Below are 27,136 nucleotides of genomic sequence, written 5' to 3' on the forward strand. Positions count from 1 at the left end.
GAGGTAAGCACCCCAAAGGCTACCAGGGGAGAGAACTTGCCTGAGAGCAAAGCAGAGCTTCTATATTCTGGTGACATTGTTGAGTACCTGGATCCAGCCATGCCTGAAGCTGGCTGGCTACCCTTTCCAGGAGACACTTTTTTTTTTTTTTTAAAGATTTTATTTATTTATTTGACAGAGAGAGACACAGTGAGAGAGGGAACACAAGCAGGGGGAGTGGGAGAGGGAGAAGCAGGCTTCCCGTAGAGCAGGGAGCCCGATGCGGGGCTCGATCCCAGGACCCTGGGATCATGACCTGAGCCAAAGGCAGATGCTTAACGACTGAGCCACTCAGGCGCCCCGACACTTTTTTTTTTTTTAACCCAAGTCAGTTAGAGGCAGGCTTTCAGGCACTCATCTAAGAGAGATGGCTAATAGGAAGAAAGAGAAAACAGAGAAGAGAAAGGTGGAGAGTGACTGGGTATAATTTGGGAGAAGTAACAGTGAAACACCCTTGTTAGATGTGGGGTCAAATGACATCTCATGAATCGTGATGTCAAATATTTATATAAAACTATCATTGTAATGTAATCTGTACACTCCCCCCCAAATCGTCAGTAAGGTCTACTGGGCTCAAAAATATGTTGGGAAGAGAGACTATTTTGTGGGATTGGAAGAAGAATCTGAGTCTCTCCTCTGAGATGTGGTGTGACCAGCTGTGGGAAGTGAGAGCTTAGAGGCTATGATGGAACAGGTAATCCTTCCTGGCTGATTGGGCTGGGTCAGGTGAGCCCCTGGGTTTTGGCCTGAAGAGCGCTTTGATTCCTGGAATACTTCTATATGATCCGGGACTCCCACAGCTGGGGCCCCTCTGTACCCAGCACATTTGTGTCCTAACATGCGTGTTCATGACCTGCTCCCCTCAGGCCCCAGAAGAGCTTCTGAGGGCAATGGACATGTCTGTGCCGTTCCTGGTTACCCGAGGTATCCACTTTCTCCATAGAAGCTGCATAGGAAATGTGGAACTAATAAGTGAGCATCCCTAATTGCTTAAATATTTACTCTCCATTCTCTTAGGTTCCTGGCCAGGATGGTGCATTGAGGTGCTAGGGGAGGTTCCCTTTCCATGTACAAATACATAGAAGTACTGGATAAAATATAACCATTTAAAAGAATACAGAGCCAAGGGGCGGGTGGGTGGCTCAGTCGGTTAAGCATCTGCCTTCGGCTCAGGTCATGATCCCAGGGGTTCTGGGATCCAGCCCCGTTTCAGGCTCCCTGCTCAGTGGGGAGCCTGCTACTCCCTCTCCTGCTCCCCCTGTTTGTGCTCTCTTCTCTTACTCTCTTGCTTTCTCTCAAATAAATAAATAAAATCTAAAAAAAAAAAAAAAGAAAAGAATGCAGAGGCAAGGTTAAGAACAAGAAGGAGAGATCAGATCTCCAGCTTGCATGGGATGCAGGAGATGGACCTGAAATGCCCACTGAGGGGTCAGGACTGGGGTTCTAATGCCCAATGGGGATAGCTACTGAAGACCTCGCCTGGTAAGTTCATACAAGGAGGCTCCTGCATGAAGCTAGGGGCCCTCCAGAGGCTGTCTCATCCAGGAGCAGAGGTGAGAAGAACCCTACTTACTAGTCTTGGGATGGTGTCCCCAGATATGGAGCTCAATTTCTCCTGACCTATGTAGTTATGAAACTTCAAGCCAAGAAATGAAATTAGAAACTGGCCCAGAATCAGGCCCTGGTGGGACAGCTCTGGACGGAACTCCACAACCTTGGTGATGGGTGGATTCTCCACGATCGTGGCTTCTGCCAAAGAGGGGCTCACTGTCAACGATCACAATAACACAGCGAGAACTTGTCATTATCACAGAAAGAGCAGAGATAAAACACCAGGGAAAGCTCAGATGTTGTGGTAATCCCAAAGAGACTGGAAAAGAAGGATGTTTAAATGAGAAAGAGATGAAGGACTGGAGAGAACCCACAACACAAGGACTGAGCAGGATGGGAAAGAACGTGCAGTTTTGAAAAAGAAATACATGGAAGTCCGGGAAATGAGCAAGGGAGTCATTGAGATATCATTTTAGGGCGACAGTAGAGAAGAGGAGAGGACATTTATTTGGAGTTGGGAGACTCACCAGGTGCTGAAACAGCCAAGTGTTGGTTAGGAGACCACCCCCATGGCTCTATTTCCTCATTTGAAAAAAGGTGGCATAATACCAGCCTCCGAGTGTTATGAGAAGATCAGAGTGGGTCAGTTTCTGTGATAGCCCTGGAAAAGTGTGAGTCGGGTCATGCATGCTAACCAAATGGCTTCAAGCTGTCATTCGCAGGAGGGATTTCAGTCATTGGCACTGTTTTCCCCCCAGAGATACATCTGCAGAACACCTGGAGGCACTCGAGAGTGACGTCACTTAAGAGGGGGTGCTGGGGCTCTAGTCTTTGGGGTATGGTGCTCCTTCCATCCCGCAGTACCTCTACACTGCAGGCCCAATGGGTCTGGCCACGGAGGGAGGAGGTTCAGCTTAACAAGCAGGGGACATCTGAGTTCCAGCCCCCCTGCAGGCTCTGAAAGGTCCTGCAGATGTTTGGGGCGAGGAGTGGCGGGTGGGGGGAGTCCAGGAGGACTTGTGCACGTTGCCAGGCTGGCCTGGGGTATGTGGCTTTGGGCTGTTCGGGCTGGGGTTTGGATCCTAGCTTGTCACTTGCTGTGCTACACCGGCAAGTTGCTTCCTCTCTGGCCTTGGTTTTCTCATCTGTGAAGTGCAGATGATAATTAATACCTTTCTCTTAGGCCAGTTGAGGGGCTCATTTGAACGAATGTGGGGAAAGTGTCCGGCATCACGCCTGGTACACAGGTGATGCTCAATGCATGTCCTTGGCTGTTCTATGCCCTCCCCTTTCCTTTCTTCAAAGGAGAGCTTTGGGGCAAGTCAGCCCACAGACTCTGCCCATAGAAAGCAGGCAGAGGAGAGGTCTGCCTCCTGGGGCTGGGCATGGGTTAGGGGGCATGTTTGTATAGGGACAGGAAAACAAGCAGCAGAGCCATCTCCTAATCACCATGACCTCCACACCATGTCACTCACTCTCTGGCCCTCAGTTTTCTCCTTCACTGGACATCTCCTTGGAGACTCTGCAATAACTGCTCCTCTTTTTCCTCACCAAGAGAACCCAATTGTGTTTGGGGCATCAATATGGCCAGATCCTCCTGCAGACAGGAGCAGCCACGTGACATGGTTCTGGCCCAGGAGATGGAGGTGCAAATTCTGATGGGGTGTAGGGGTATCTCTCCCTGAACACAAAGGCAAAGCTCACTTGAAGAAAGTCTTCCCCACCCTCAACCTTGCCCGTCCTCCTCATGCCTGAACAGCAGACATGAGGCCTGCAGCTACGGCAGCCATCCTGTAACTGCACATCAACAGCAAAGGGTAAGGTGGAAAGAAAGAAAGAACACAGGCTGTAGGGGCAGGCCGACCTTACTTTTCCACTTCCTGGCTGGGTGGCCTCGGGTGCGTTACTTCACTTCTCAGAGCCTCACTTCCCACCGTCTGTAAAATGGGGATAACACCTCTACCTCACACAGTTCTTGTGAGGATTAAATGGTGCCATGGATACAAATCCACCTTTTCTACTGTAAAGGGCTATCCAGATGTTCGTGGTGGCTCTTACATCATGCTGTAGAGGACAGTTCCTTTAGGGTAAAACAAAGAAGAGACCCTTTATTTCTCCTCTTGGAGAAAGTTCCAAGGCTGGCCCCAGGCCCCAAGCCAGCCAGTCCAGCTCTTGAGCCGATCAGCTATGCAAACAGGAAGTGGCTATCCAAACATTTGGAGATGCAGGAGGCTGGCCCAGAATGGGCCTCTTCAGGGAGGCCTCTCTCCACATTGTGCCTTCTCATCTCCCAGCTGTGAGCACCTCCAAAGTCAAGGAGGGAGGTCCCTCCTCTAAGGGGCTAGGTTCAAAGCCTCCCCTTCTGGTTGCCCTGCCCACCAGCCTGGGCCAGGCCACCTTCCTTGCCAGCTGGAGGATGGCAACAGCCCCTCTGTGGGCTCCCCACTGTCTCTTGCTCTTCCCTCTCCTCCCACCTCTTCGTCACAACTGTAGCCAGGGCAATTTTTTTTGAAATGCAAATCAGTTCTTGTCACCCTCTTGCTGAAAACTTCCGTGTTCTCTTTGAGGGAAAGATTGAAGTTCCTGACACAAGCCTCCAGGCCCTGGATGGCCTGGCCTCTGCCTGTCTCTCCAGTTTTCCTCCTCCAGCCACCCTGGCCTCCTTTTAGTTTCTGGAATGTGCCAAGGTCCCTGCTGTCTCAGGGCTTTGCCTGTAGTGTTCCCATTTTCTAGAACACTCTCACCTTCTCCCCTCCTCCTCTCCCTGGCCCATCTTGCCACCTAACATCCTATTCTCAGCTCTCAGCTCAAGTGTCACCTCAGGGGCTGGCTGAGGCTGCAGCAAGCATGACGAAGGTCCTGCTCTGCCCCCCACAACATTCATCCAGCCTGTTGCCATTCATCTAGTCACATGCTGATCTCACACGCTCAGTAGGGGCTACTCAGGGCAGGGATTTCAGGTTGCCTTGTTCCCAGTCACATCCCTGCTACCTGGCATGGCCTCTGTATGGAGCCGGTGCCCAGTAAATGTGGAAGTCAGGCAGGCGGGCGTGCCTTATGATTCAAAACGGAGATGGAGCTGTTTACTGAGCACCTACTGTGTGCCAGGTGGGACCTCGCGACCTCTTCACAGCTGCCCTGGCAGGCAGGGGCTAGAGTCCCTGTGTTCTACCAAAAGGGGAAACAGAAGCTCCAAGAGGGGCAGTGACTTGCCCAAGGTCACACATCTGGCAGAGGCCCTGCTAGGATTTGACACTCCGTTCCATGCCCAGCTTCCTGCCTGGTGGAGCTAGCACCAGGATCATTGCACATCTGTTTCCTCATCTGTAGAATGGGGATGAGGCGGGACCTCCCTCACAGGGCTGTTGTGAGGATTCAGTCGGTTAGGCCACTCAAGTGCTTCGCTCAGAGCCTGGCACACATTAAGCGCTCAGCGACTGTGAGCTATCATCATCATGGTTATCGTGTTGGTCAAAGAAATAAAAATAACTACATCCTCTTGGGACCCACGAAAGGGCAAGTGGAAGGTCTTCGTGGGTGAAAAGGCACATGAATGGATGGGTGGGTGGAGAGCAAGCGAATGAGGGAATGAAAGACCGAAGACATGGAAGAACAGCCGAGCCAACGGAGGGATCCACGCACGAACGTGTGAACGAACAGAGGAACACGAGAACGAGCGTGTGTGCGGGGAGGATGCACCCCTGAGGTCTGGGAGACCCGGGGCTGACTTGGGGCGCCCGGGCCGCGTCCTCCCCGGCCCCCCCCCCCCCCCCGCTCACCTGTAGCGCCGCAGCTCGCCCTCCAGCCGCCGCACCCAGCGCTGCAGGCCGGGCACCTGTCGCGCCAGCGCCTCGAGCTCGCGCACGCGGCCCAGGCTGCGCAGCACCGCCTCCCGGGCCTCCTCGGCGCGCCGCCGCACCTCGGCCTGGCCCTGGCGCAGCCGCCCCGCGCGGGCCTCGGCCGCCGCCAGAGCGCCCCGCGCCTGCCGCAGCTCCCGCGCCGCCGCCTCGGGCCCGCCGCGCCCCGCCTCCTGCGCGCCCGCCTGGCTCTTCCAGAGGCCGACCTGCGGGGACAGGGCCGCGGGGACCGCGGTGAGCGCCTCGCGTCGGCCACCCGCCACGACCGCGGCCACCGTGCCCGCGCCGCCCCGGAGCTCCCACGGTGCACGTTTATTGCGCGCACTGCCTACCGCTCCCAGGCTGGTCGGAGCTCGTTTAATCCTCGCAACAGCCCAAATGAGGCAGGAGCTCTAATGATCCCCTTTTTCCTGGGTGAGGGAAACTGAGCCACAATGCCCAGTATTCTCATCTTTGCGCGGTACCAATAATTCCCGAACTTCACGACTCTTCTCTTCTCTTCTTCAGTGACTCCTCCGATCCCTAGACTCGAGGAACAATCTAAGCGTCTCAAAAAGGCGTTTCTGGACCTCCCCGGTGTCTGGTCAATAGACTCTTCTTGAGGGTGGGGTTTTTGTCTGTCTTGTTTACCGCTGTGTCCCCGACGCCTTAACCAGGTCTGGCACACAGTAGGTGCTCAACAAATACCTGGAGAATGAATGATCCTGGGGCCATCTTGCTGCGCACCATGGGAGTCATTTCCCACTCTCACCCTTTGCTTCTCTTGTGCTCCTAGGCCGCCAGCCCTTGCCTGTCCATAGCTATGACCCCTGAAAGCGGCACCCTGCCACTCCTCCGCATACGCAGCCTGCCCTCTGCCGCTCAGGGCTGGTGCCTGGGCAATGGGCAGAGTGGGGCTAATGCAAGTCAGCTCCCTCCTGACCTATGGTCCCTTGGGGCAGAGGCTCTTCTCGTCCTCCTCCCACCCCCATCGCCCTTGGCTGAGCACAGTGCTTGAGCACAGTGCTTAAGTATTTGTTGACTGAATCCCAGATGCTTGGGCTCTGTCCATATCTCACTCAGTGCTTCCTTCTCAACATCCTAGAGGTCTGGCCCTGAAGGGGTTCGGTGGCCAGTGACTGCCTGATGAACAGTGACACTATCTATTTAGCACCTGGCCCTGGCCCTGAGGGAGGCCCATAAATACTTGCTGAATGACCCAATGAGCCGCCAGTCTACCCATTAGGCAGGAAGCTCCTTAAGGGTGGGGACAGGGCCTTTTTCACCCTTTATCTCCTAACCCACCCTTCAGCCCCAGCCTGGCACCACAGAGAGCTCAAGACGCCTGCTGAATGACTCAATGTTCCTGGGAGAGTTCAACTACTGGGTTAGAAGAGGCAAGACGACATAGTGAGGGTGGGGGGACGGCGTGGGATGGTGATCCGGGTGGGACAGGGGTTTTAGAGGTGGAATGGGGGGGGCTGGAGTGGGTTGAATGCAATGGGGGTGGGATTGGGGGAGGACGCAAGTGAGCCGAAGTGGGGTGGGGCTGCCCTCTCTTCCCCCTTCCACTTCCTCAGCGGGTCCCGGGCTGCTCAAACGACCCCCGCCCGCCTCCAGTCACGGCCGCCCCCCTCCCTCCGCGCCGGCGCGCACCTGCAGCGCTAGACAGCGCGCGTCACTGCTCTGCAGCGCGGCACGCAGGTCCTCCACCAGCTCGCGCAGGCTGCTGTTCTCCTCCTCCAACCGCGCCAGGCGCTCGCCGTCCCGGCCGCCGTCGGAGCCGCCGTCCGGGGCGGGCGTGCGGGGCGGCCGGCGGCGGCGGCGCGGGCGGCGCAGGCGGATCTGCGTCTCGATGTGCTCGCTTAGAGCGCCGCGGGGCAGCCGGGGCCCTGCGCGGGTGCCGAAGTAGCCGCAGAGGCGCGCGTGGAACTGGCGGAAGGTGAGCTCGGGCGGCTCCGCGCGCAGCGCCAGGCGCGCCTCCTCTTCGGCATCCGCGTCCCCGTCGGTGGCCACCCCAGCGGCCGTGTCGCCAGCGGTCGCATCCCCCGGGTTCGTGTCTCGGGCGGCCGCATCCCCGGAGGCCTCCCCGGCGGCGGCCCCCTCGGCGCGCAGCCCCAGCACGGCGCAGAGAGCGCGGAAGTCAGCGCGGGGCAGGCGGCCGGCGCCGCGGCAGTCCAGGTGGTGGAAGACCTCTTGCAGGTACTGGTCCATGCCGGTGGCCAGCACCACGATCTCGTTCTCCACGCCGCGGTCCAGCCCGTAGTGGTGCGCCAGGGCGCTCAGCAGCCACTGGGTGCGCCGCGCGGGTCGCCGGTACGGGTCACCCGCCGCGCCCTCCATGCCGGCCTCCCGGCCCGGGCCGCTCAGCTGCATCGCTGCGGCGCGTCGCTCCTCCGGTCCCTCCGCCCCGCCACTTCCAGGGGCGGCCCCAGAGTTCTTCGAAAGGAGGGGCTTAGCGGTCGCGGTCTGGTTGGAGCGGCGCGGAGGGCCGTGTCCAGCAGCTGCGCTGGCTTGGCCGGGCGTCTGTGTTTACTCGGGTTGGTTAGGAGAAGGCTGGGGTAGGGGGCCCGGTCCCTCTCTGTCTCGCTTCTATGGGTGACCCCAGCTCTCTTCTCTCCTCATCACTCCAGGGGCTTCCCTGGCGTCTCCTTTTCCCTTCCCACTCCCGGCTCTGTCGGCTTTCAACTCCCGCACCCTCTGTCCCACCCACCCTGCGCTGAGAGTTGGCCCCAGGACCGGCGCGAGGCGTGGGCGCAGGATAGGAAGCCGGGGAGAGAGGGAGGGTAGCTGCCTGGTCTTGTTGCTGGGGGTGTGTCCCCCAAGCCCACGTGTCATTCCACCCCTTCTCCGGAAAGTCTTCCGAGGGTAGCCCCGGGAGCTGGCTCTAACCGCCCTCTCCCCGCGCAGGTGCGGAGAAGCCCCTCTCCCCCTATATTCAGATACAGGGTTCCCAAACTCTTGTCACTCCACCATAGATGGTGCAGAGGCTCACGTGGTAACTAGAGCAGAGAGACAGGGTTGGAGAAGTAAGTGGACTGCTTTAGGGACATCCCGCTGGTAAGAAGTCGATCTGAGATGGACCCTCGTTCTCTAAGCTCTGTGTGTGTTTGGTGGGGAGTTGGGAGGCGGGGATAGAAAAGTGGTTTCCAGCCCTTACCTTTGTGCCTGTGGATGCTGAGTTGGCGATGCGATCTGAGTTCTGTCTCTTGAGCTGGGGTTATGCTAACAGGGTTGTTTGGCCAACATTTTCTCTGGTGCCTTACAACACATTTCTGGAAGGTGAAAGAAAAACTACTCCGGGGAGACCTAGGCTGTTTTTCCTTTCTCTTTCACAAAATGTCATGCACCTGTTACCTGCACTGGGACCCGATATCCAGCCACGTTGTAACAAGAGGCAGACTTTATTCAACTGTCCTTGGCTGTAAGATGGGCAGAATCTGGCTTTCTGTATAACTCTAGGAATTTAAATGCTAAATCCTGGAATTTGAGGGGCGCCTGGGTGGCTCAGTTGGTTAAGCGACTGCCTTCGGCTCAGGTCATGATCCTGGAGTCCCTGAATAGAGTCCCGCATCTGGCTCCCTGCTTGGTAGGGAGTCTGCTTCGCCCTCTGACCCTATCCCCTCTCATGTGCTCTCTCTCTCAAATAAATAAATAAAATCTTTTAAAAAAATAAATAAATCCTGGAATTTGAAAAGGTACTAAAATTCTGTCTCCTGGGCTGCAGTATCCCAGAATCAGCACTTTTTTGGGGCAAATCCCTACTCATTCTTGAAGATTTAGCCCAAGGGATGGAGTTAGATGCTTCTCGCCAGCCATTTTGGACATTTTTTTTTTTTAATTATAAAAGTAATAGCATTTTGACAAAAAGTTTTACATCAATTCCACTTCTTGGGCACCTAGGTGCCTCAGTCATTAAGCGTCTGCCTTCGGCTCAGGTCATGATCCCAGGGTCCTGGGATCAAGTCCCACATCGGGCTTCCTGCTGGGTGGGAAGCCTGCTTCTCCCTCTCCCACTCCCCCTGCTTGTGTTCCTGCTCTCGCTATCTCTGTCTCTGTCAAATAAATAAAATCTTTAAAAACAAAACAAAACAAAATAAATTCCACTTCTTGGCTCCTGCCTTAGAAAAAGACACGTGCACAGGATGTTCACTGTATCATTGTTTATAATATTGAGAAACTAGAGACAACCTGGTACTCATCAGTGCATCAGCCATGATGAATCACCAAAAAGGGATGAGTGAAATAAGCAAGTTGCAGCCTCTTATGTACAATGTTATGATTTCCATAACAATAACAACAAAGCCACACCAAAGGGTATTAAATATTATGTAACTGCATAGAAAAAGATGGAAGTAGGGGCGCCTGGGTGGCTCAGTTGGTTAAGCCTCTGCCTTTGGCTCAGGTCATGATCTCGGGCTTCTGGGATCAAGTCTCACGTGGGGCTCCTTGCTCAGCGGGAAGTCTGCTTCTCCCTCTTCCCCCCCATGTTCTCTCTCAAATAAATAAATAAAATCTTTAAAAAATCAAAATAGAAAAAGATGGAAGGAGTCAAAACTGATGCAGTGGTTATTTCTGGGGATCAAAGATGTTTAGCCTTTGCTGTAACATTTCCCTTTTTGCCAAGACGATTTCTTTCTTTCTTTTGGGGAGGACACACCTTATTTACCATTTACATACCATAAAATTCACCTACTGAAGGGTGTGAATAAGTGCTTTTATTTTTATTTTTTTTAAAAATTTTATTTATTTAACAGAGAGACACAGCGAGAGAGGGAACACAGCAGGGGGAGTGGGAGAGGGAGAAGCAGGCTTCCCACCGAAAATAAATGCTTTTAGTACATTTATAGAGTCTAGAGACATCACAGTCTAACTTCATAACATTCTCATCACTCATTTCCCAAAACCCTTGTACTGGTTAGTTCATTTTCTCCTTCACCTTCCACCCCCCCTTCTGCGCTAGGCAACCACTACTTCCTGTTTCTATAGATTTGTCTATTCTGGACATTTCATATAAATGGAATCATACCATATGTGACTGATTCCTTTTTGAAAACATGAACAGTCATGTTTTCAAGGTTCACCCACACTGTAGCATGTATCAGTACATCCTTCCTTTTTATGGTGGAGTAATACTCCATTGTGTGGCTAGACCATGTTTTTTGCTTCTCTGTTCATCAGTTGATGGACATTTGGGTTGTTCCCACCTTTTGGCTGTTCTAAATAGCACTGCTGTGAACATTCATGTGCAAGTTTTTGTGTGGACATGTTTTCATTTGTCTTGTGTGTAGACCCAGGAGTGAGGCCTCTGTTTGGATGGTGGTTTTATGTTTAATTTGTGAGGAACTGCCAAACTGTTTTTCATGATGGCTGTACCATTTACCTTCCTAACAGCCATGTTTTCGTGTGTTTCCTGATGGGTTAAGCAACACGGATGTTCTCAGTCCTCCATCTCACCTCACAAGGCCCCAGGCCTTCCTCAGCGAGTTCCTGTCGTCTTCCATTCTTCTCTTTGTTCACACCCCGCATGCAGTCTCTCATGCTCTACCCTCACAACACATCCTGAATCCCACTGCCTCGCCCCACTCCACGGGTACCACACGGAGCCAGCCCCCCAGCATCTCTCACCTGTATTCTTGCAGCAGGCTCCCCCGAGAACTGCCTGTGGACTCCTACAGTCTGTTCTCCAAGCCAGAGGATCCCCTCCTCTCTGCTCAGGAACCCCTAATTCTTTCCCTCTCACAGGGACTTAAGGCAAAGTGCTCACATTCCCCCCAGCCTCCCCCTCATCTCCTGCCATTGCCCTTCCCCCCTGACCTCCTTGCTGTTCTTCTAACTCACTTCAGGGTATTTGCAGCTACTTCCCCCAGATGTTTACCTCCTCAGGCCATCACCTCCTCAGTGAGGCCTTTGGTGACCCCGAAGGCACTCTGCACCTCTGACAGACTCGTCTGTCTCCCTGTGTTAAACTGTCAGTCAGCCATGAGGTAGCAAAACACATCTGTTCCCCTGGAACCGTGTCACTGAAAGGAGACAAACAGCCTCTAACTTCCTTCTCAGCTGCCTCCCTGGTTGCCTTCGGGAATGGTGGTGTGTATGGCCTCCCACATATTTTCTTTGCCTATAGATGATATGTATACTTTTTATTTGTATTATTTATTATGTATATCTTTTCAAGGCAGCTATTATGCCGCGTTGCTGTTGATCTGTGGGCCTCGCATGAGGTCTGAGCTTCAGAAGGCCAGGAACCTGGTGTCCCTCGTCCCAGCAGGGGCCTGGCACACCGTAGGCGCTGATAATGTTGGTTTGTATGAACACACATTTGTAGCAGTATATGGGAAGACTGCCTCTGGTCGGGGTTTGGTGGGATTTGGTGTCCTTTGATACAGCGTTGTTGGAATCAGGGAGACTCCAGACGTTGGTAGTTGATTGGATCCCCAGCTGGACCGCAGAAGCTTTTAGGCCTGGAGCCCCATGGCCTGTGGGTCTGCCTTGTACATTTAGGACAGGACTCTGGAACTTGGCTCTGGACCCCTGAGTTGCATCTGTGCAGTTGAATCTGATTTGATTTCATGTTAGTGCTGAGAGCAGGCAATGAAGCAAGACTGCTGTGCTCCCCACTGCCCCGGGCCCTGCAGCTGGGGGCTGCTTTTGGCGAGGGAATCCTTTGAACAGTAACGTTCCTGGGCCAGTCAACATTGAAAAGAAAGCCTTTAAATATCAGGCCATGGAGCGTTGCCTGGGCCTCCGCCCCCCGCAGCTCAGCGGGGGCCAGGGAAGTCAGGGTTGATAATGGTGCACTGTCAGGCCTGTCTGTCTGCGGGGCAGTGTTACCAGGCGCCTCTGAAATCATTCCGGTCAGACCCACAAGGTTTTTGTTGAAGGTTTGAAGTGAGCAAACTCAGAGGTCTCCTGGGCTCTTTTGTCTGAGCTGGGGGATGGGTGTGTGTCTGCGTGGGGGAGCACAGAGGCCCTGGCAAAGAGATGATTTTCTGAAGTCAGTTCACTATTGTTTGAGCCATTTCAAAAAGTATATTGTTTAAAGTGTCTTTAAACATCCCAGAAAAAAATGCTTGTTAGCACAAATCACCACCAGAAGAGGGGATCCCAGATACTCCTGATGTATTTGTTTTGAGGCATTTTCCATGCATTTGGGCACGAAAGAACTTCCCTGGGGTGGTTGTTACACGACTACATACATCTGTCAAAGCACTTAAAAAGGGTGAATTTTACAGGATGTGAACTGTAGCTCATTAAACTCAACATAAAGAAACACGGTTGAAATGTTGTTGCTGGGATCTTTGCACATCGACCATACTTCCTAAACAGCCTTGCTATCATTAATATTCCTTTGCAAATGTTCTCGAACACCACTCATGTTCCATCTCACGACTGAGCTGTGAGGTTCTCCATCGTCGTCCCCCAGGGATGCTCATCAAGGTGGTTTGCAGTTTTTCTCCATTAAAACACCGTGAACTGTTGACTCTGTGTCCTGAGTGATTTACTACAGCGCCAGGGAGTTGGAACATTTTATGTGCTCTTGATATTGTCAAACTGTTTTTCAGAAAGCTTTTGTCATTCTGTGCAGCCCTCTGGAGTGTCTGGGAATGTCTGTGAGCCATCATTTTTAGTGACAAAGCTTTTATATTTTCAGGAGTCTTGGTTAGTAGATTTGCTTAGTGTTCAGACACCAAGTTTTACTTCTATTAAAAATCAGACTGAACTAGGCAAAGATTTCTTAGATACAGCACAAAGTGAATGGTCCAAAAATGAAAAAAAAACTCAGTAAATTGGACCTCATCAAAATTCAAAACTTTTGCACTTCAAACAGTGGTGGTAAGGACACCATTAAGAAAGTGGAAGGACCGGCAGGAGACCAGGAGAAAATATTTGCAAAACATAGATCCCATAAAGGACTTGTATTCAGACTTTACAAACAACTCCTACAACTCAATAAGAAGAAAAACAACCCAATCAAAAAGGGGGCAAAAGACAGGAACAGACATTTTACCGAAGAGGATATATGGATGGCCAGTAAGTCCATGAAAAGATCTAGTCATTAGGGAAATACAAAGTAAAACCACAATGGAATACTATTTCGTACTCATGAGAATTCATAATAAGTTAGACTGACAATAAATGGTTTCTGGAGGGTGTGGAGAGATGGGAACGTTCATACTATGATGGTGGGAACGTGAAACAGTGCAGCCACTTTGGAAAAACAGTTTGGCAGTTTTCCAAAAAGAGCATGAAACTGCTGATGTGGAAATACCAGGGTTCGGGAGCGAATGGTCAAGAAAGAATTCTTGAGACGACTTCAATGCAAAAAAGTGGTTTTATTAAACCACGAGGACAGGACCCGTGGGCAGAAAGAATTGCATTGGGGTTGTGACAGGTGACTGATTATATACTTTCAAGTTAGGAGGGGGGTTAGGGATAGCGTAAGTCTCTAAGGAATTTTGGAAACAAAGTTTCCAGGACCTTGAGGGGCTAGCTGTTGGTAGGAAAAGGTCATTTATTACTGTCTAGTAAAACCTTAGTCATGAGACCCTTCAGATATATATCAGTGTGCCATATGCTTGGGGGATGATTGCCAACAGTTATCTTGGTTGGGGGAGGTAGAGATAAAGGAAGTTTCCAAAGGAATTTTTTTTAATCTTTTTAAAAAATTAATATATAATGTATTATTTATTTCAAGGGTACAGGTCTGTGATTCATCAGTCTTACACAACACCCAGCGCTCACCATAGCACATACCCTCCCCATTGTCTATCACCCAGCCACCCCATCCCTCCCATCCCCAACCCTCAGTTGGTTTCCTATGATTAAGAGTCTCTTATGGTTTGTCTACCTCTCTGGTTTCAACTTGTTTCATTTTTTTCCTCTCTTCCTCTATGATCCTCTTGTTTCTCAAATTCCACATATCAGTGGGATCATAACGATAATTGTCTTTCTCTGATTGACTTATTTCGCTTAGCATAATACCCTCTAGTTCCATTCATGTCGTTGCAAATGGCAAGATTTCATTTTTTGGTGGCTGCATAATATTTCATTGTATATATATACATATGTATATATATACCAATCTTCTTTATCCATTCATCTGTTGATGGAAATCTGGGCTCTTTCCATAGTTTGGCTATTGTGGACATTGCTGCTATAAACACTGGGGTGCAGGTGCCCGTTCGGATCCCTACATTTGTATCTTTGTATCTACTGTCCCTAGTAGTGCAATTGTTGGGTCATAGGGTAGCTCTATTTTCATTTTTCTTTTAAAGATTTTATTTATTTATTTAATTGACAGAGAGAGAGAGAGACAGCGAGAGAAGGAACACAAGCAGGGGGAGGGTCAGAGGGAGAAGCAGGCTTCCCGCCAAGCAGGGAGCTCAATGTGGGGCTCGATCCCAGGACCCTGAGATCATGACCTGAGCTGAAGGCAGTTGCTTAACCAACTGAGCCACCCAGGCGCCCCCTCTATTTTCAATTTTTTGAGGAACCTCCATATTGTTTTCCAGAGTGGCCGCACCAGTTTGCATTCCCACCAACAGTGTAGGAGGGTTCCCCTTTCTCCGCATCCTCACCAACATCTGCTGTTTCCTGAGTTGTTAATTTTAGCCAATCTGACCAGTGTGAGGTGGTGTCTCATTGTGGTTTTGATTTGTATTTCCCTGATGCCAAGTGATGTTGAGCATTTTTTCATGTGTCTTTTGGCTATTTAGATGTCTTCTTTGTAGAAATGTCTGTTCATGTCTTCTGCCCATTTCTTGATTGGATTATTTGTTTCTTGGGTTTTGAATTTGATAAGTTCTTTATAGATTTTGGATACTAGCCCTTTATCTGATAGGTCATTTGCAAATATCTTCTCCCATTCTGTGGGTTGTCTTTTGGTTTTGTTGACTGCCAAAGGAATATTTATATGTAAAATGAGAATTACAGGATCCTGGAGGTCTGGCCGATGTTAAGCTAAGGTTGCCTTTTGCCTTTTGCCTCTAGCAAAGTATTAACAAGGAGGCAGTTGAGTTCCTAGAGGAAGGTCACTCTGCCTGTCTCAAGGACTTGTCAATGGGCTGTAAGTAGTAAGGAAATTTAATTCTTTTTCTTTTGCCTTTGTTCCCCACATCACTACCACATCACCCAACTATTTTACTCCAAGTGTCTACCCAAGAGAAGTGAACACATCTGTCCACACAGAGACCTTTCGTGGGTGTGTTCATGACAACATTTTTCATAAATGTCTAAATGTTCAACCTCAATGTCTATTAACTGATGATCGGATGGAAAAAATGTAGTATATTGCACAATGGACCGTTATTCAACCACAAAAAGGAATGAAGTATTGATTAATGCTCCAGCGTGAAAGAACTTCAAAAACATTCTGCTAAGCAAAAGAAGCCAGTCACAAAGCCAAGCCACGTATCATATGACCCCATCTATATGAAATGTCCAGAAAGGTCACATTTTTTGAGATAGAAAGTAGATTAGTGGTGGCCTGGGGCTGGGGCTCAGAACAGAGATTAATCGTAAATATGCATGAGGGTCTTATTAGGGAGATAAAAATGTTCCAAAACTTATTTATGGTGATGATTTCATCACTTGGTAAAGTTACTTAAAATCATTGAATTCTACACTGATTTTTGTAGGAGGGTGAATTTTATGATATAAAATATACCTCAAGAGAGCTATTAAAAAGGGGGGCTAGAGATGGCAAGGAGAAGGTGGGTATAGCTGTTCCCCAAATATGCACCCAACTGCCGGAGGCTTGGGAGAACTTCAGAAAACCCTCTGGGTGCCCATGGAAGCTTTGGGGTTCCTCTACCCTGAGAGGACAAAGGACACAGTGATTGAATGCCTTCAAATTGCTCCCATCCAAGGGATGCCTCTCTGCACTGTGGTTTTGCCCTTCCTCCTATCCAGATGTGGAGTCAGTTCTTCATCCCCTTGAGTCTTGGCTGGCCCTTGTGACTTGCTCTGGTCAACAGATATGGCCAAAGTGACACTGTGCCATTTTAAGCCTATGTCTCAAGAGACCTTGTAGCTTGCACCTTTGCTTTCTTGGACCCCTGCCCTGAGAATGCCTTCTGAGGGAGCTAGTCCAGCCTGGTGGAGCATGAGGGGCCACATGGGGGGCAGAGGGGGAATTGAAGTCCCCCAGCCAAGGTCACCAACTGCCAGACATTTGAGGCCATCTTGGACCTTCCAGCCCTATTGATACAGATCATACAGACCAGTGAGTGAGCCCCAGCCCCACCAGTGAAGAACCACCCAGCTGATCCAGAGAACTGTCACAAATAAAGGGGCTGTTGTTTTATGCCATTAAGTATTGGGATGCTTTCTTATGCAGCAATAGGCATCTGGGACACATACTTTGACTTTGCCTGTCCCGAAGCCATCTTTGTTGTGGTGAGGTTGTGGGCCCACCTCTCACACCTGAGTACCAGGCTGCACACCTTTGCCCTCACTCCATCCCATGACCTCTGGGGCTTGACCTAGAAGCCATTTCTTTCAGGGCAGTGGTTATAAACCTTGGCTATGCAGTAGAATCTTGGGGGAGGTAACTTTGAAAATTGTGAGGTATATTACAGTCATTTATTATTGTGCAAGAAATCATCCTAAACCTCAGTGGCTTAAGACAACAATAATTTACTTTGGTCATAAATCTGCAATTTGGGGAGGGTCTGGTGCTAACAGCTGGTTTCTGCTACATACAGTGTCTGTTGGGGTAGCTCAAAGGCTGGGAGCCAGGATCATCTGAAGCCTGGCACTCTTGCATGTCTGGTGGTTGAGGCTGGGAGTCAGCTGGGAACTGTTGGCCAGAACATCTACATGTGGACATAACATAGTGGCTGGATTCTTAGAATGAGCTCCCCAAGAGAACAAGGCAGACGTACATGGAGTTTGGATGAGCTGGCCTCAGAAGTCCTAGTGTCACTTCTGCCATACTGTGTTGGCTGAGATGGTCACAGAGGTCTATCTGGGTTTAAGGGGGAAGGGCCTAGACCCACCACTGGATGGGAGGGCTACCAACATCACTCTGTAAGAACTTCTGGAAGGAAATGTATTGAGGTGGCTAGCTTTGGAAAATACGATCTGTTTCTGGTTCCTAAGCCCCACCCCTGGAGAATTAGTACTGAAGGTCTGGAGTGAAGCCTCAGGATTGAAGTTTTTACATGTTCCCAGGTGATTCTGTTGTATATCCAGGACCAGGCAATGGCCCTTTGTCTAAGACCCAGGGCCCCTCAATCCTGAACTCAGAGCTGTCCCCACAGGAGGTGCAGCAGAGATTGGCTGCTTGCCCGGCATGGTAGTGTGACCAAGGACCCTTTGGAGGGAAACCAGCCTCAGGCCAGCAGGGGGGACCCCAGGAGCAAGAGGCCTGCTCTTGTGCAAGGGAGGGTGGTGTCCCTAACCGGCCCTTATTAATGGGACCTTTTGGGAGCTGGTGTATCCCAGTAGCCTTCTTCCAACCCTGTGTGTGTCTCGTTGGCACTTCCTGGCTTATAGACGGTAGTCTCCAGGCTGCTGGTGGTACAGTACGATAGGGTGGCATGGCATTTGGTGGGCAGAGTTTCAGTCCTTCTCCCCAGGGTGCTCACTGCCATTTGGTGATTTCCCCTCACAGCTGTTCTCCAGCTTCAGTTTGTTTAGACTGATTCAACCTGAGGAATGTTGGAGGACTGCAGTTGGTGGGCAGTATTGTAGGAGGGGCTGCCCTCAGCCCCTGGGGGTGGACTACGGAGGCAGGAGATGGGAGGCAGGGGACCTGGGTTCCAGCTCCAGCTCTGCTACAGTTTTGCTCTTTAGCCTTGGGTAGGTCATATCTCCCCTCAGAGCCTCAGTTTCCCCAACAGTCACATGTGTGGAGCCTCAGCTCCCATTCTCTTAAATGACCTGCGTGGAGTGGAGCTGCACTCCCTTAACAGAAAACCTAATGTGGCTCCCCATTGCCCATAGTCTTGGAGCCCTGCCTGCCCTCCACACCTGTGTGCCAGGGGCCCTGCGCACCACTCCAGCCTCATCATCCCTTCCCTGAACTTGCCATGCACCTTCACCCGTCTGGGCTTTTGTATATACCGTTCCCTCTGCCTGGAATACTTTCTCTTGCTTTCACTGCCTGGCAAACCCCAAAGTTTGGCTTTTATCACCTCCTCCATGAAGCCTGCCCCCTCCTGCTAGTTACCTCTGTGGTGTGTCCCTGCACCCTACCCCTTGGGTATTCTGTGATCTACATTGGGATCAACAGCTAGCCTCCCAGCTGGGGGGGGGGGAGGGGATTGAGAGGGGAGTGTTTGCAGACCAGCCCAGGCTTTGGAGTCAGTCTGGCTTTCAGTCCAGCGCTGCTGCGACACACTCGCCTGTGTGACCTCAGGCAGGTCGCCCCACCAATCTAAGCCTCAGTTTCCTCATCCCTGAGTTGGGGCTCATGATCACTAAACAGAATTCTCATGATTTTTTAAGGACATCAGCGACAGAAGTAGAGAGTCTATGTGAAAGAGGTTTGGGGCGGGGTAGAGTTATCAGAGTTTTCAGAGCTCATTGCTTCCCTTGCCTTTATCGAAGAATGTGGAGGAATAGGGGGAGCCGAGCCCCCTGTACTGTAGGTAAGGGCGAGGCGTATAATAGGTGCTCACGTTCAGAGTAGGAATATCCTTAAAGATTGGATGAATGAATGAGTAAATGAAACGAGGCAACTAGTTTCTGAATTCGGATACACCTTTTTGCCAGACCTTGTCTGTGCACCTGGTCCGGGGACAGCAGCCGAGGCGGGAAGTCCCGCCCCCAGGAGCCCCGCCCCCAGGAGGAGCCCCGCCCCGGGGCCGGAGCCACGCCCGTCTCCTAGCAACTGTCAAACATAATTGCGCAGCGGCGTCCTGCTCCGGTGGGCAGACTGCGTCCTTGGAGCCTTCTCGCCTGGGGGCCGTGACGCCCAGGCTGCTGCCCAGCGCCTCCCCTCGCAGGTACCGAAGGTCCCTCTCTACCTGCCGCTCCAGCTGGGCACCCCGTTCTAAGCAAAACGTTAGCCCGGGTTCCTCCTCCATGGACCCTGAGCTTGTGCCCTGAACCCAGCACTCAGGGCCATTCGTGCCTTGCCTCGGGGGTTCCCCCCCTTTGACCTCACCAGACTTTTGCACCTGCTGTCCCCTTGCCCGGTTCGCCTGTCCCCACATTGCAAACTCATCCTGGGCTTTGGCGCTGCCCTCGCCCTGAGGCCTCCCCTGGTGGAAGCACAGGGTTTTCTCCCAACTTTGCGGTTCTTGGGTAATTGCACTTAGCTGGAGCTGGCATTCCAGAGTGCCAATGATTGACTCGTGAAAGGAGGAGCAGCTGGGGCTGGGGGAGGATAGAGACTCAAGTTGGAGAAACGGGTTGCTTGTTATCATGATTACTGCAAGCCACCATTCTCTGTGGTTCATTGTTGAGTGCCTACTGCATGCCAGGCAGTGTCTGAGGCCTTGGCCGTTCAACCCAGGACGGGACAGGGGAAGGGAAGGAGGGGAAGGGTGGGTCATCCTGAAAGAGGCAGGGCTTACCTCCTGGGAACAGAGGGAGGTGACAGCAGCGCCTTTATTTTCTTGCAGCCAGGAGTGCCACGCCCGTGGGTGCTCTGCAGAATGTCGCTGCATTCCTGGGAGTGGGAGGATGAGGACAGGGCGAGCATGGGGCCCATGTCCTCCATGGCCAGCTTTTACCAGTCTGGGAGTGAGTGTGATATGGAGGAGTACCTGAAGGTCAAAGCCCAAGCCCAGGAGTCAGACTCTGAGCACCCATGCAGCAGCGAGTCCTCATATGGGCCTGCCAGCACCTTCAACTCTGATGTGCCCCAGGTTGTCCCCTGCAAATTCATCATCTCACTGGCCTTCCCGGTGAACACTGGTAAGTGCTGGAGCAGAATCCCAACACTCTCCGCAAAATGGGGTGCGCTAATGACCTTCTCCCAGAAGTTTGGGGCACCTGAGCTCCCTCCACTGGCTTCCCCAAGTGAGGCGGCCAATGCCAGCAGCAGAGGTCAGGAAGGAAACTGCAATTTTAGGGAGCCCATTGTGGGCCAGACAAGTGAGTGATTAAATAGGCTTCACATGCTTAATCCTCTCAACAACCCTAAAAAGCAGGTGGTATTATTTCTGCTTTTTGTGGATGAGTAAATGAGAACCCGTACAGCGTGGGTTCTCATAATCTGGCTGTGCATCACCAAATCCCTTGTTTAAATTCTCAGATGTATTGAATGAAAATCTCTGAGCGTATAGGTTTATCAATTACCTGTTGCCCCCCAAATTCTGTGTAACAAACCCAAACAACTTCCCAAGTCAGGGGCTTCAGACTGGAATCCCCTGTTCTCCTGGATAAGCAAGTCAGCGGCTCCAGGCTAGGGTCCCTGCGGTGGCTCCGCTCTACTCCCCGTGTCTCTCATCCTCCTCCTGGACCTGTGGGTCAGCCAGACACATTCTTGTTATAGAAAGGCAGAGACACATGAGAGGGCAAGCCCAGACAACCCAGAACTCTTCAAGTCTTTGGGCACCTCCCACCTGCTCACATTTTTTTGGCCAAAGGGAGTCACATGATTGAACCTCTAAGATTAGGGGCAGAGAAAAGAACTCCACTTTTGATATATATCTCTTTTTGTCTACTTGCACTAACCCCCCTGAAGATTAGTTTCAGCTTCTCCTTGTAGTTCTATCCATTCTTGCCTCAGATATTTTGGAGGCTCTTTAGTTAGATGTATATATATACCATGTTTAGAATTGACCCGTCTTCTTGGAGACTTGAACTGTTTTTACCACCAAGACCAGGGGGAGGCAGGTGAAGCACCACAGGTGAAAAATGTAAGGAGGCGCTCCCTCTCAGCGTCATGCAGTGAATTTCTGCACCCTGTTACTCCACTGGCTAGGGGGCCTGGACCTGCATCTCAGCCCCGAGTGGGGCAGACAGCATGGGGGTGGGCGGCCTCCCACAGCATCAGGCTCTTTTTTGGTTCCAGGGAACTGTGGAGACGGGTGTGCTTTCCCATGTGAGGTTCAAACAAGACTCATTAAATCCGTGTCTTCTAGGTTATAAAGGAAAATATACAATTTTGATGGAAAAATACAAGAAACACCCTAAAATGGACAAACCTGCTGCAAAGGTTCGGCGTTACTACCACATTGAGTATTTCCTTCTGCCCGATGATGCGGAGCCTAAAAAAGTTGACATGGTGGTGTTTCCAATGGTGGCCAAAGTGTTCCTGGACTCAGGAGTAAAGGTGTGTGTGTGTGTGTGTGTATACACACACCTCACATACAGTTTAATACTACAGAAAGTGTGCTTGCTTCCCCTGGAGCTTGCTAGAAATGCAGGATATGCACTGACCTCCTAATACCCATTACCAGACTATTTATATATCTTTAGTCATTTCTTTGGTGTTTCAAAAGTTTTTGCCGCTCTTGTGATTTCCTTCTCTGTGTGAGTACCTGTGTGTATCCATGTGTGTGCATACCTGCCTGCCCGCACACACACGCACCCGCCTGCCTATGGCCTGACTCTGGGTCAGTGCTTGGAAGTTACTGGAAAGGGCACGATTGGCAGGTAATTGCTTTGACTCTGTCTTTTCCGATGAACCCAGACGTGTGACGGGGCCCCAGCCAGGACACCCATTTCCTGATGTGAGGTGGGGGCTGGGGGAGCGCCAGGCACAGAAGGCAGACAGGTGGAGAGCAGCGCCCTGGAGGACGAGGCTGGCAGCAGTAACCTCAGGCTGCTAAGCCTCCCAGTCCTGCACTTAGAGCCTCTTGGTGTTCTTTTACACAGACAGTGAGGCCATGGCACGAAGGGGACAAAGTCTGGGTGTCATGGACCCAAACTTTTAACATCAACGTGACAAAGGAATTACTAAAGAAAATTAATTGTCACAAAATAACCTTGAAGGTCTGGGACACTAAGGACAAGGTTTCGAGAAAAGTCAGGTATTACCGGTTGAAGAATACTGGGTATTCAGAAGATACAGGATCTTTCGGTAAGTCAGGTATTTGTGTTTTGTTTGAAACGTTTCTCGAGGCGTATGACTTCTCACTGGTAACAGGATCAAAACCAGTGTCCCCTCCTTTACTTCATCTCACTTTCCCGGGGCACATGTGGCTTTGAGTGTCAGTGGTGTGTCATCCCTCCAGGACAAGCTTGAGCATCAGGAAGTACTGCCCCCTGGAGTTGTGTTTGAGGGTGGGCAGTGTCTGTGTGCATATGCATTGGTCACCACCTCTACCTCCATCACATTTCTGGACTTCCTGTCCCCAGGCAGCACCCACATGTGCATTCCCCACCGGCCTGTCTCCTGGCTGAGTATTGGGTGTTCACTGACAAAAAAACACCAGGAAACAAGAGAAAACTTAAGAATCCCATGACCCTGAGACCACCATATTAGTCTTTTCATATAGACCCTTGAGATTCTTATTCTTATTCTCACAAACAGGGGATAGGGGCAGAGGGAGAGGGAGAAGCAAGTTCCCCACTGAGCAGGGAGCCCAACGCAGGGCTCTATCCCAGGACCCTGAGACCATGACCCGAGCTGAAGGCAGATGCCAACTGACTGAACCACCCAGGCACCCTGGGTAAATATTTTATCAATGCCAGGAGGTCCCCTTTTGAGCTCACCTCCAAGGAGAGAGCTAGTAGGAGTGGAAAGATCCAGGCTTTGAAGTCAGCCAGCTCAATTCAACCTGTCTCCCTTCTTGAACTAGCCAATGACCTTGGGCACCTTCCCACTTCCTCTGCTTATATGCCCCGAGGCAGGGGGATGGGGGTGCACCCCCCCCAGCAATAAAGAGAGTGTGTGTTGTCTATATTTAAAAACTAAAATGCTGCAATTAAACTATGCTGTGGGGTTAATTGTAAGATGCATCCAGTTTTTAGAGATGTCAAAATGTCACGGGGATGTGCATCCAAGAATGGAAGGAGTGTGTACTATTATCACTGCTGTTGGTGGCTCCAGATAAGTATAGTTACCCCCATTTTACAGTGAGCAAAGGCGACTGACACCTGCTTGAAGTGTGTGACAGCGCCAGAATCAGAACCCATTTTTTGGTGACTAGCAACCCTCTGCTTTCTCTGTCTTTCTAGCCTGCCTTCCTGGGGAGCCTTTCTGGCACCGGGGACTTGGCACTTCTGACTGTTCATCTTTCACTTACATCTGGGGTTTCTTACCCTAGGTGCTGTTGGCATTTTGGATCAGATAATTTCTTTTTGTGGGAGCTGTCCTGGGCACTGTAGGATGCTCAGCAGCATCTATGACCTCCACCTGCTGGATGCCTGTAGTAGCCTCCCAGTTGTGACAACCAAAATTTTCTTCAGACATTGCCAAAGGTCTCCTGCGGAGGGGAGCAGAATCACCCCTGGCTGAGAATCATTGGTTTATATCTAAACTACTCATTGTAGGGTTTCTGTGTGAGAAAATGGGATTCAAGGTGACTTTCTTGCTTGGACCGAACGAAAGACCCATGTCTTCAAAGCATGGGGTTCAAAACCACCTGTGTTAGATGCATTTGGAGGGCTGCCCAAATGCAGATTCCAGGGCTTGCCCCAGAGCTGCTGAGCCAGAATTTCTGGTAAACATCTGCCCCGAAGTGAGCTCACATTGGAGCAGGGGTGCTGGGGCAGGTGTATCAGGAAGGATTCCTGGAGAAGGGGCCATGGGAGCCAAGTGTGGAAGGGTAAATGGAGTCAGCTGGCCGGAAAAGGGGGGAGGAAGGGTGTTCTAGACCCTGCAGGGAGGGCCATGGGCCTTTGTGAGTGTTCTTGAAATGATAGCACTTGCCCCTCCCCAAGCCCCATCTCACGCCTGACATCACTGCCTCTTACGTTAAATCATTTCTTTCCATAAGCAGTGTATGTTCACTATGTAAAACAATTTAGAAATCGACTAGCATATGGGCGCCCAGGTGGCTCAGTAGGTTGGGTGTCCAACTTGTGATTTCTGCTCAGGTCAGGATCTCGGAGTCGTGGGATGATGGTCTCAGTAGGGAGTTGGCTTCTCTCCCTTTGCCCCTCCCCACACACGTTTTCTCTCTCCTTCTGAAATAAATAATCTAAAAAAAAAAAAAAATTGACTAGCACAAGGGAGAAAGAAATAAGATCACATGATGCTTGACCAGAGGTAGTCATTGCTATCATTTCCCTGTGCATTTTATATGTAAGTAGAAAGAATATTTTAATGAAAATGCATCTGGTGTACATGTTGTCCTAAGTCCTGCCTTTTTTCACTTTAAAAGGTATCTTCTTGAAACTCTTGTCTGTGGGAGGGCAGAAACAGCATGAGAGGTTTGGCTCATGTTCCAAAGAGGATGGGAAATGTATTTGGTTGAACCATAGGTCCCATGCCCAGAACTGGTTAGTTTTCAGCCTGCTGGTCTTGAATGGAACATCCCATCAAAAGTCAGCATTTTTCCTCTATTAATTCTGCTTGGCTTCTTGGTTTCTCAGTTACTGGACAAAGACTGCACCATTCATGAAGCCCCTAAGTCATATGTGACCCCGGCTATGCCCTTAGCTCTTGGCCATCACTCCACCCAACACCTGGTTAGTGTTCCTGCCTGTGTGGTGTCCTCTGGGACTCTCTACCCCTCAGCTGGCTCCTCCCTCTGCATCCAGGTCTCTTCCCCATCTCCTCTCTCCTACCACTGTTCCCTGACTTGTCTATAGCCCTGCTTTGACCTTGGCACTTCATTGCTCTGAACCTTTTTATGGCCACCCAGTGGCTTAGGGAACCAGGTCCGTCTTCTGAGTCTGGTCTTGAAGGCATCCTCTAATTTGTTCCCCACGCCTCTTTTCTCGCTGCTATTCTCACCTTCACTCCTGGTCCCTGAAAACACTAGGGTTTTCCCCGTTGTGAGACCTGCCTTCAGCTATGGGGCCGTACCTCACGGGCTCTTAGCCTCATCTCTTTCTCCACAATTGGTATCTGTCCTTCAACACTGAATCCAATTGCATCTCTTCTTTTCTTCACCTCTTTCTTATAGCTTCCATTATCTGCATTCATTATTCCTCACATGTTGGTTGCTGCCACAAGCATACAGAGTCCCATATTGATAGAATTGAAAGATAGAGGGCTCATCTCCCTAGCTGGCTGCAAGGAGCCCTGAAAGGGGGGGGGGATAGTTCTGGCTTAATAAGTACCAGCTCTCTGACCACAGGAAAGTTATGTGTCCTACTCCCCATCTGTAAACTAGGGGAAGTGGGAGTGCCTTCCTTCAAGTGAAGTGCGATGATTAAATGGAAGGACGCATGTCAAGTATGTAATGGTCTTATTTGGAAGAAGCCATTGCCAGTTGAGGATTGGATTTCCTGATACTTTTTTTTTTTTAAGATTTTATTTATTTATTTGACAGAGACAGAGATAGCGAGAGCAGGAACACAAGTAGCAGGAGGGGGGGAGGGAGAAGCAGGCTTCCCCCCAAGGAGGGAGCCCGATGTGGGACTCGATCCCAGGACCCTGGGATCATGACCTGAGCCGAAGGCAGATGCTTAACGACTGAGCCACCCAGGCGCCCTGGATTTCCTGATATTTTGAAGCAGTGCCTAGGCAACTGCTCCTGGAGGGCAGGGGCCCTGCCTGTCTTATCCACCTGCTCCATCTACAGCACTAGGAGAGTGCCGTACACATAGAAGGTGTTTGGTAAGCATTTCTGATTGATTGAGTCAATGGTTCTCCTACATTCTAGAGGAAGTGAAAAATTTGGTTTTAAATCAGAGAAGATTATCTGCACAGGCCCCACACATCAAAGAGGAGTGGAACCAGGAGGATGCACAAGAAAAAGCAGAAAAAGCAGGAAAACACATCAAGTCTTTGCATGGTGAGTGGACATGACTTTGTGGACAAGCTGGGGGAAGTCGATGGCAGGGAAGGGGATAGATGGGTGTTGCTGGCATCGTGCATGTACACTGGGATCCTTCCTGTGTATCAGCAACTCCTGCTGGTGCTGGTTCACTCTAGAACCCAGTGCTGTTTCAGTGCGGGAATCACTTTTTGTTGTTGATCCCTTCTTTTTGTTTAATTTTTATTTCATGACTTACAAAACTTTTCTAACTATAGAAGTTATATATGTGTGGTTTGTTTTTGTTTTTGTTTTTAGAAAACGTCAATGAATATAGAAAGTATAAACCAAGCAGGGAAATCAATCTATAGTTCTATCACCAGGAACAAGCATTGTAATTTTTTGGTTATCATGGCAAATTCCTTTGTTGTAAGATTTTTTTTTCCATAGATAGGGTTGTTCTGGATACATAATTTTGTATTTTGAGGTTTTGTATTCCGAGATTAATATGCACTTTCCTATTTACTTAAGAACTTTGCATAAACTCCATTTGTGGCGACTACATAATTTTTCATCTGCTGGTAGCACTGTAACATTCCCTGTAGGTGGGGATGTAGGGATCTTGGGAGTGTTACCAGTATCCTCTAATGTAAACAGTGTTGAATTGGACAACTGAATAGATAATAGACTTTTTTTTCCTTTCTTTGTTTTCCCTCTGTGGGATATTATATAAGAAATTGGAGGCTTCCTCTTGTCTCCATTTGTCCAAATAATCCTAATTAGTCTGTATATTCATTCATTTACTCGTTTATTATTAACCAGCCTTTTTATGCTCACCACACACCCATCCCTCTGCTTGGTGACTGCCATTACAAAATGAGTAAAGGGCCCTCATTTCTTAATGAACTAGAATGGAACAGGACGTCCATTTGCTAA

The 27,136-nt window shown here is 50.4% G+C and overlaps 2 protein-coding genes across 3 annotated transcripts in view; one reads left to right on the top strand and one right to left on the bottom strand.

The window, feature by feature from the left end:
- EFCC1 (EF-hand and coiled-coil domain containing 1) overlaps positions 1-8,127 on the bottom strand; it is a 51,570-nt gene extending 43,443 nt beyond the window's left edge. For both annotated transcript variants that reach the window (XM_045904245.3, XM_045904244.3), the window contains exons 1-2: positions 7,083-8,127; positions 5,370-5,653 (exon numbers count right to left, since the gene is read on the bottom strand). In XM_045904245.3, coding sequence (XP_045760201.1) covers positions 5,370-5,653; positions 7,083-7,802 — 1,004 coding nt within the window. In that variant the 5' untranslated portion in view covers positions 7,803-8,127. The remainder of the gene's footprint in view (positions 1-5,369; positions 5,654-7,082) is intronic.
- An 11,889-nt stretch (positions 8,128-20,016) lies between these two features.
- The window catches only part of CFAP92 (cilia and flagella associated protein 92 (putative)), a 62,578-nt gene continuing 55,458 nt past the window's right edge, over positions 20,017-27,136 (top strand). The window contains exons 1-4 of the mRNA XM_064591456.1: positions 20,017-20,297; positions 21,470-21,660; positions 22,206-22,410; positions 26,108-26,239. Of these exons, the coding sequence (XP_064447526.1) occupies positions 20,036-20,297; positions 21,470-21,660; positions 22,206-22,410; positions 26,108-26,239 (790 nt within the window). The 5' untranslated portion in view covers positions 20,017-20,035. The remainder of the gene's footprint in view (positions 20,298-21,469; positions 21,661-22,205; positions 22,411-26,107; positions 26,240-27,136) is intronic.

The sequence above is a fragment of the Mirounga angustirostris genome, unplaced genomic scaffold (genome assembly GCF_029215605.1).
Source record: "Mirounga angustirostris isolate CCGP_5_RB_7025 unplaced genomic scaffold, mMirAng1.0.hap1 SCAF_1, whole genome shotgun sequence".
Taxonomy (NCBI): Eukaryota; Metazoa; Chordata; class Mammalia; order Carnivora; family Phocidae; genus Mirounga; species Mirounga angustirostris.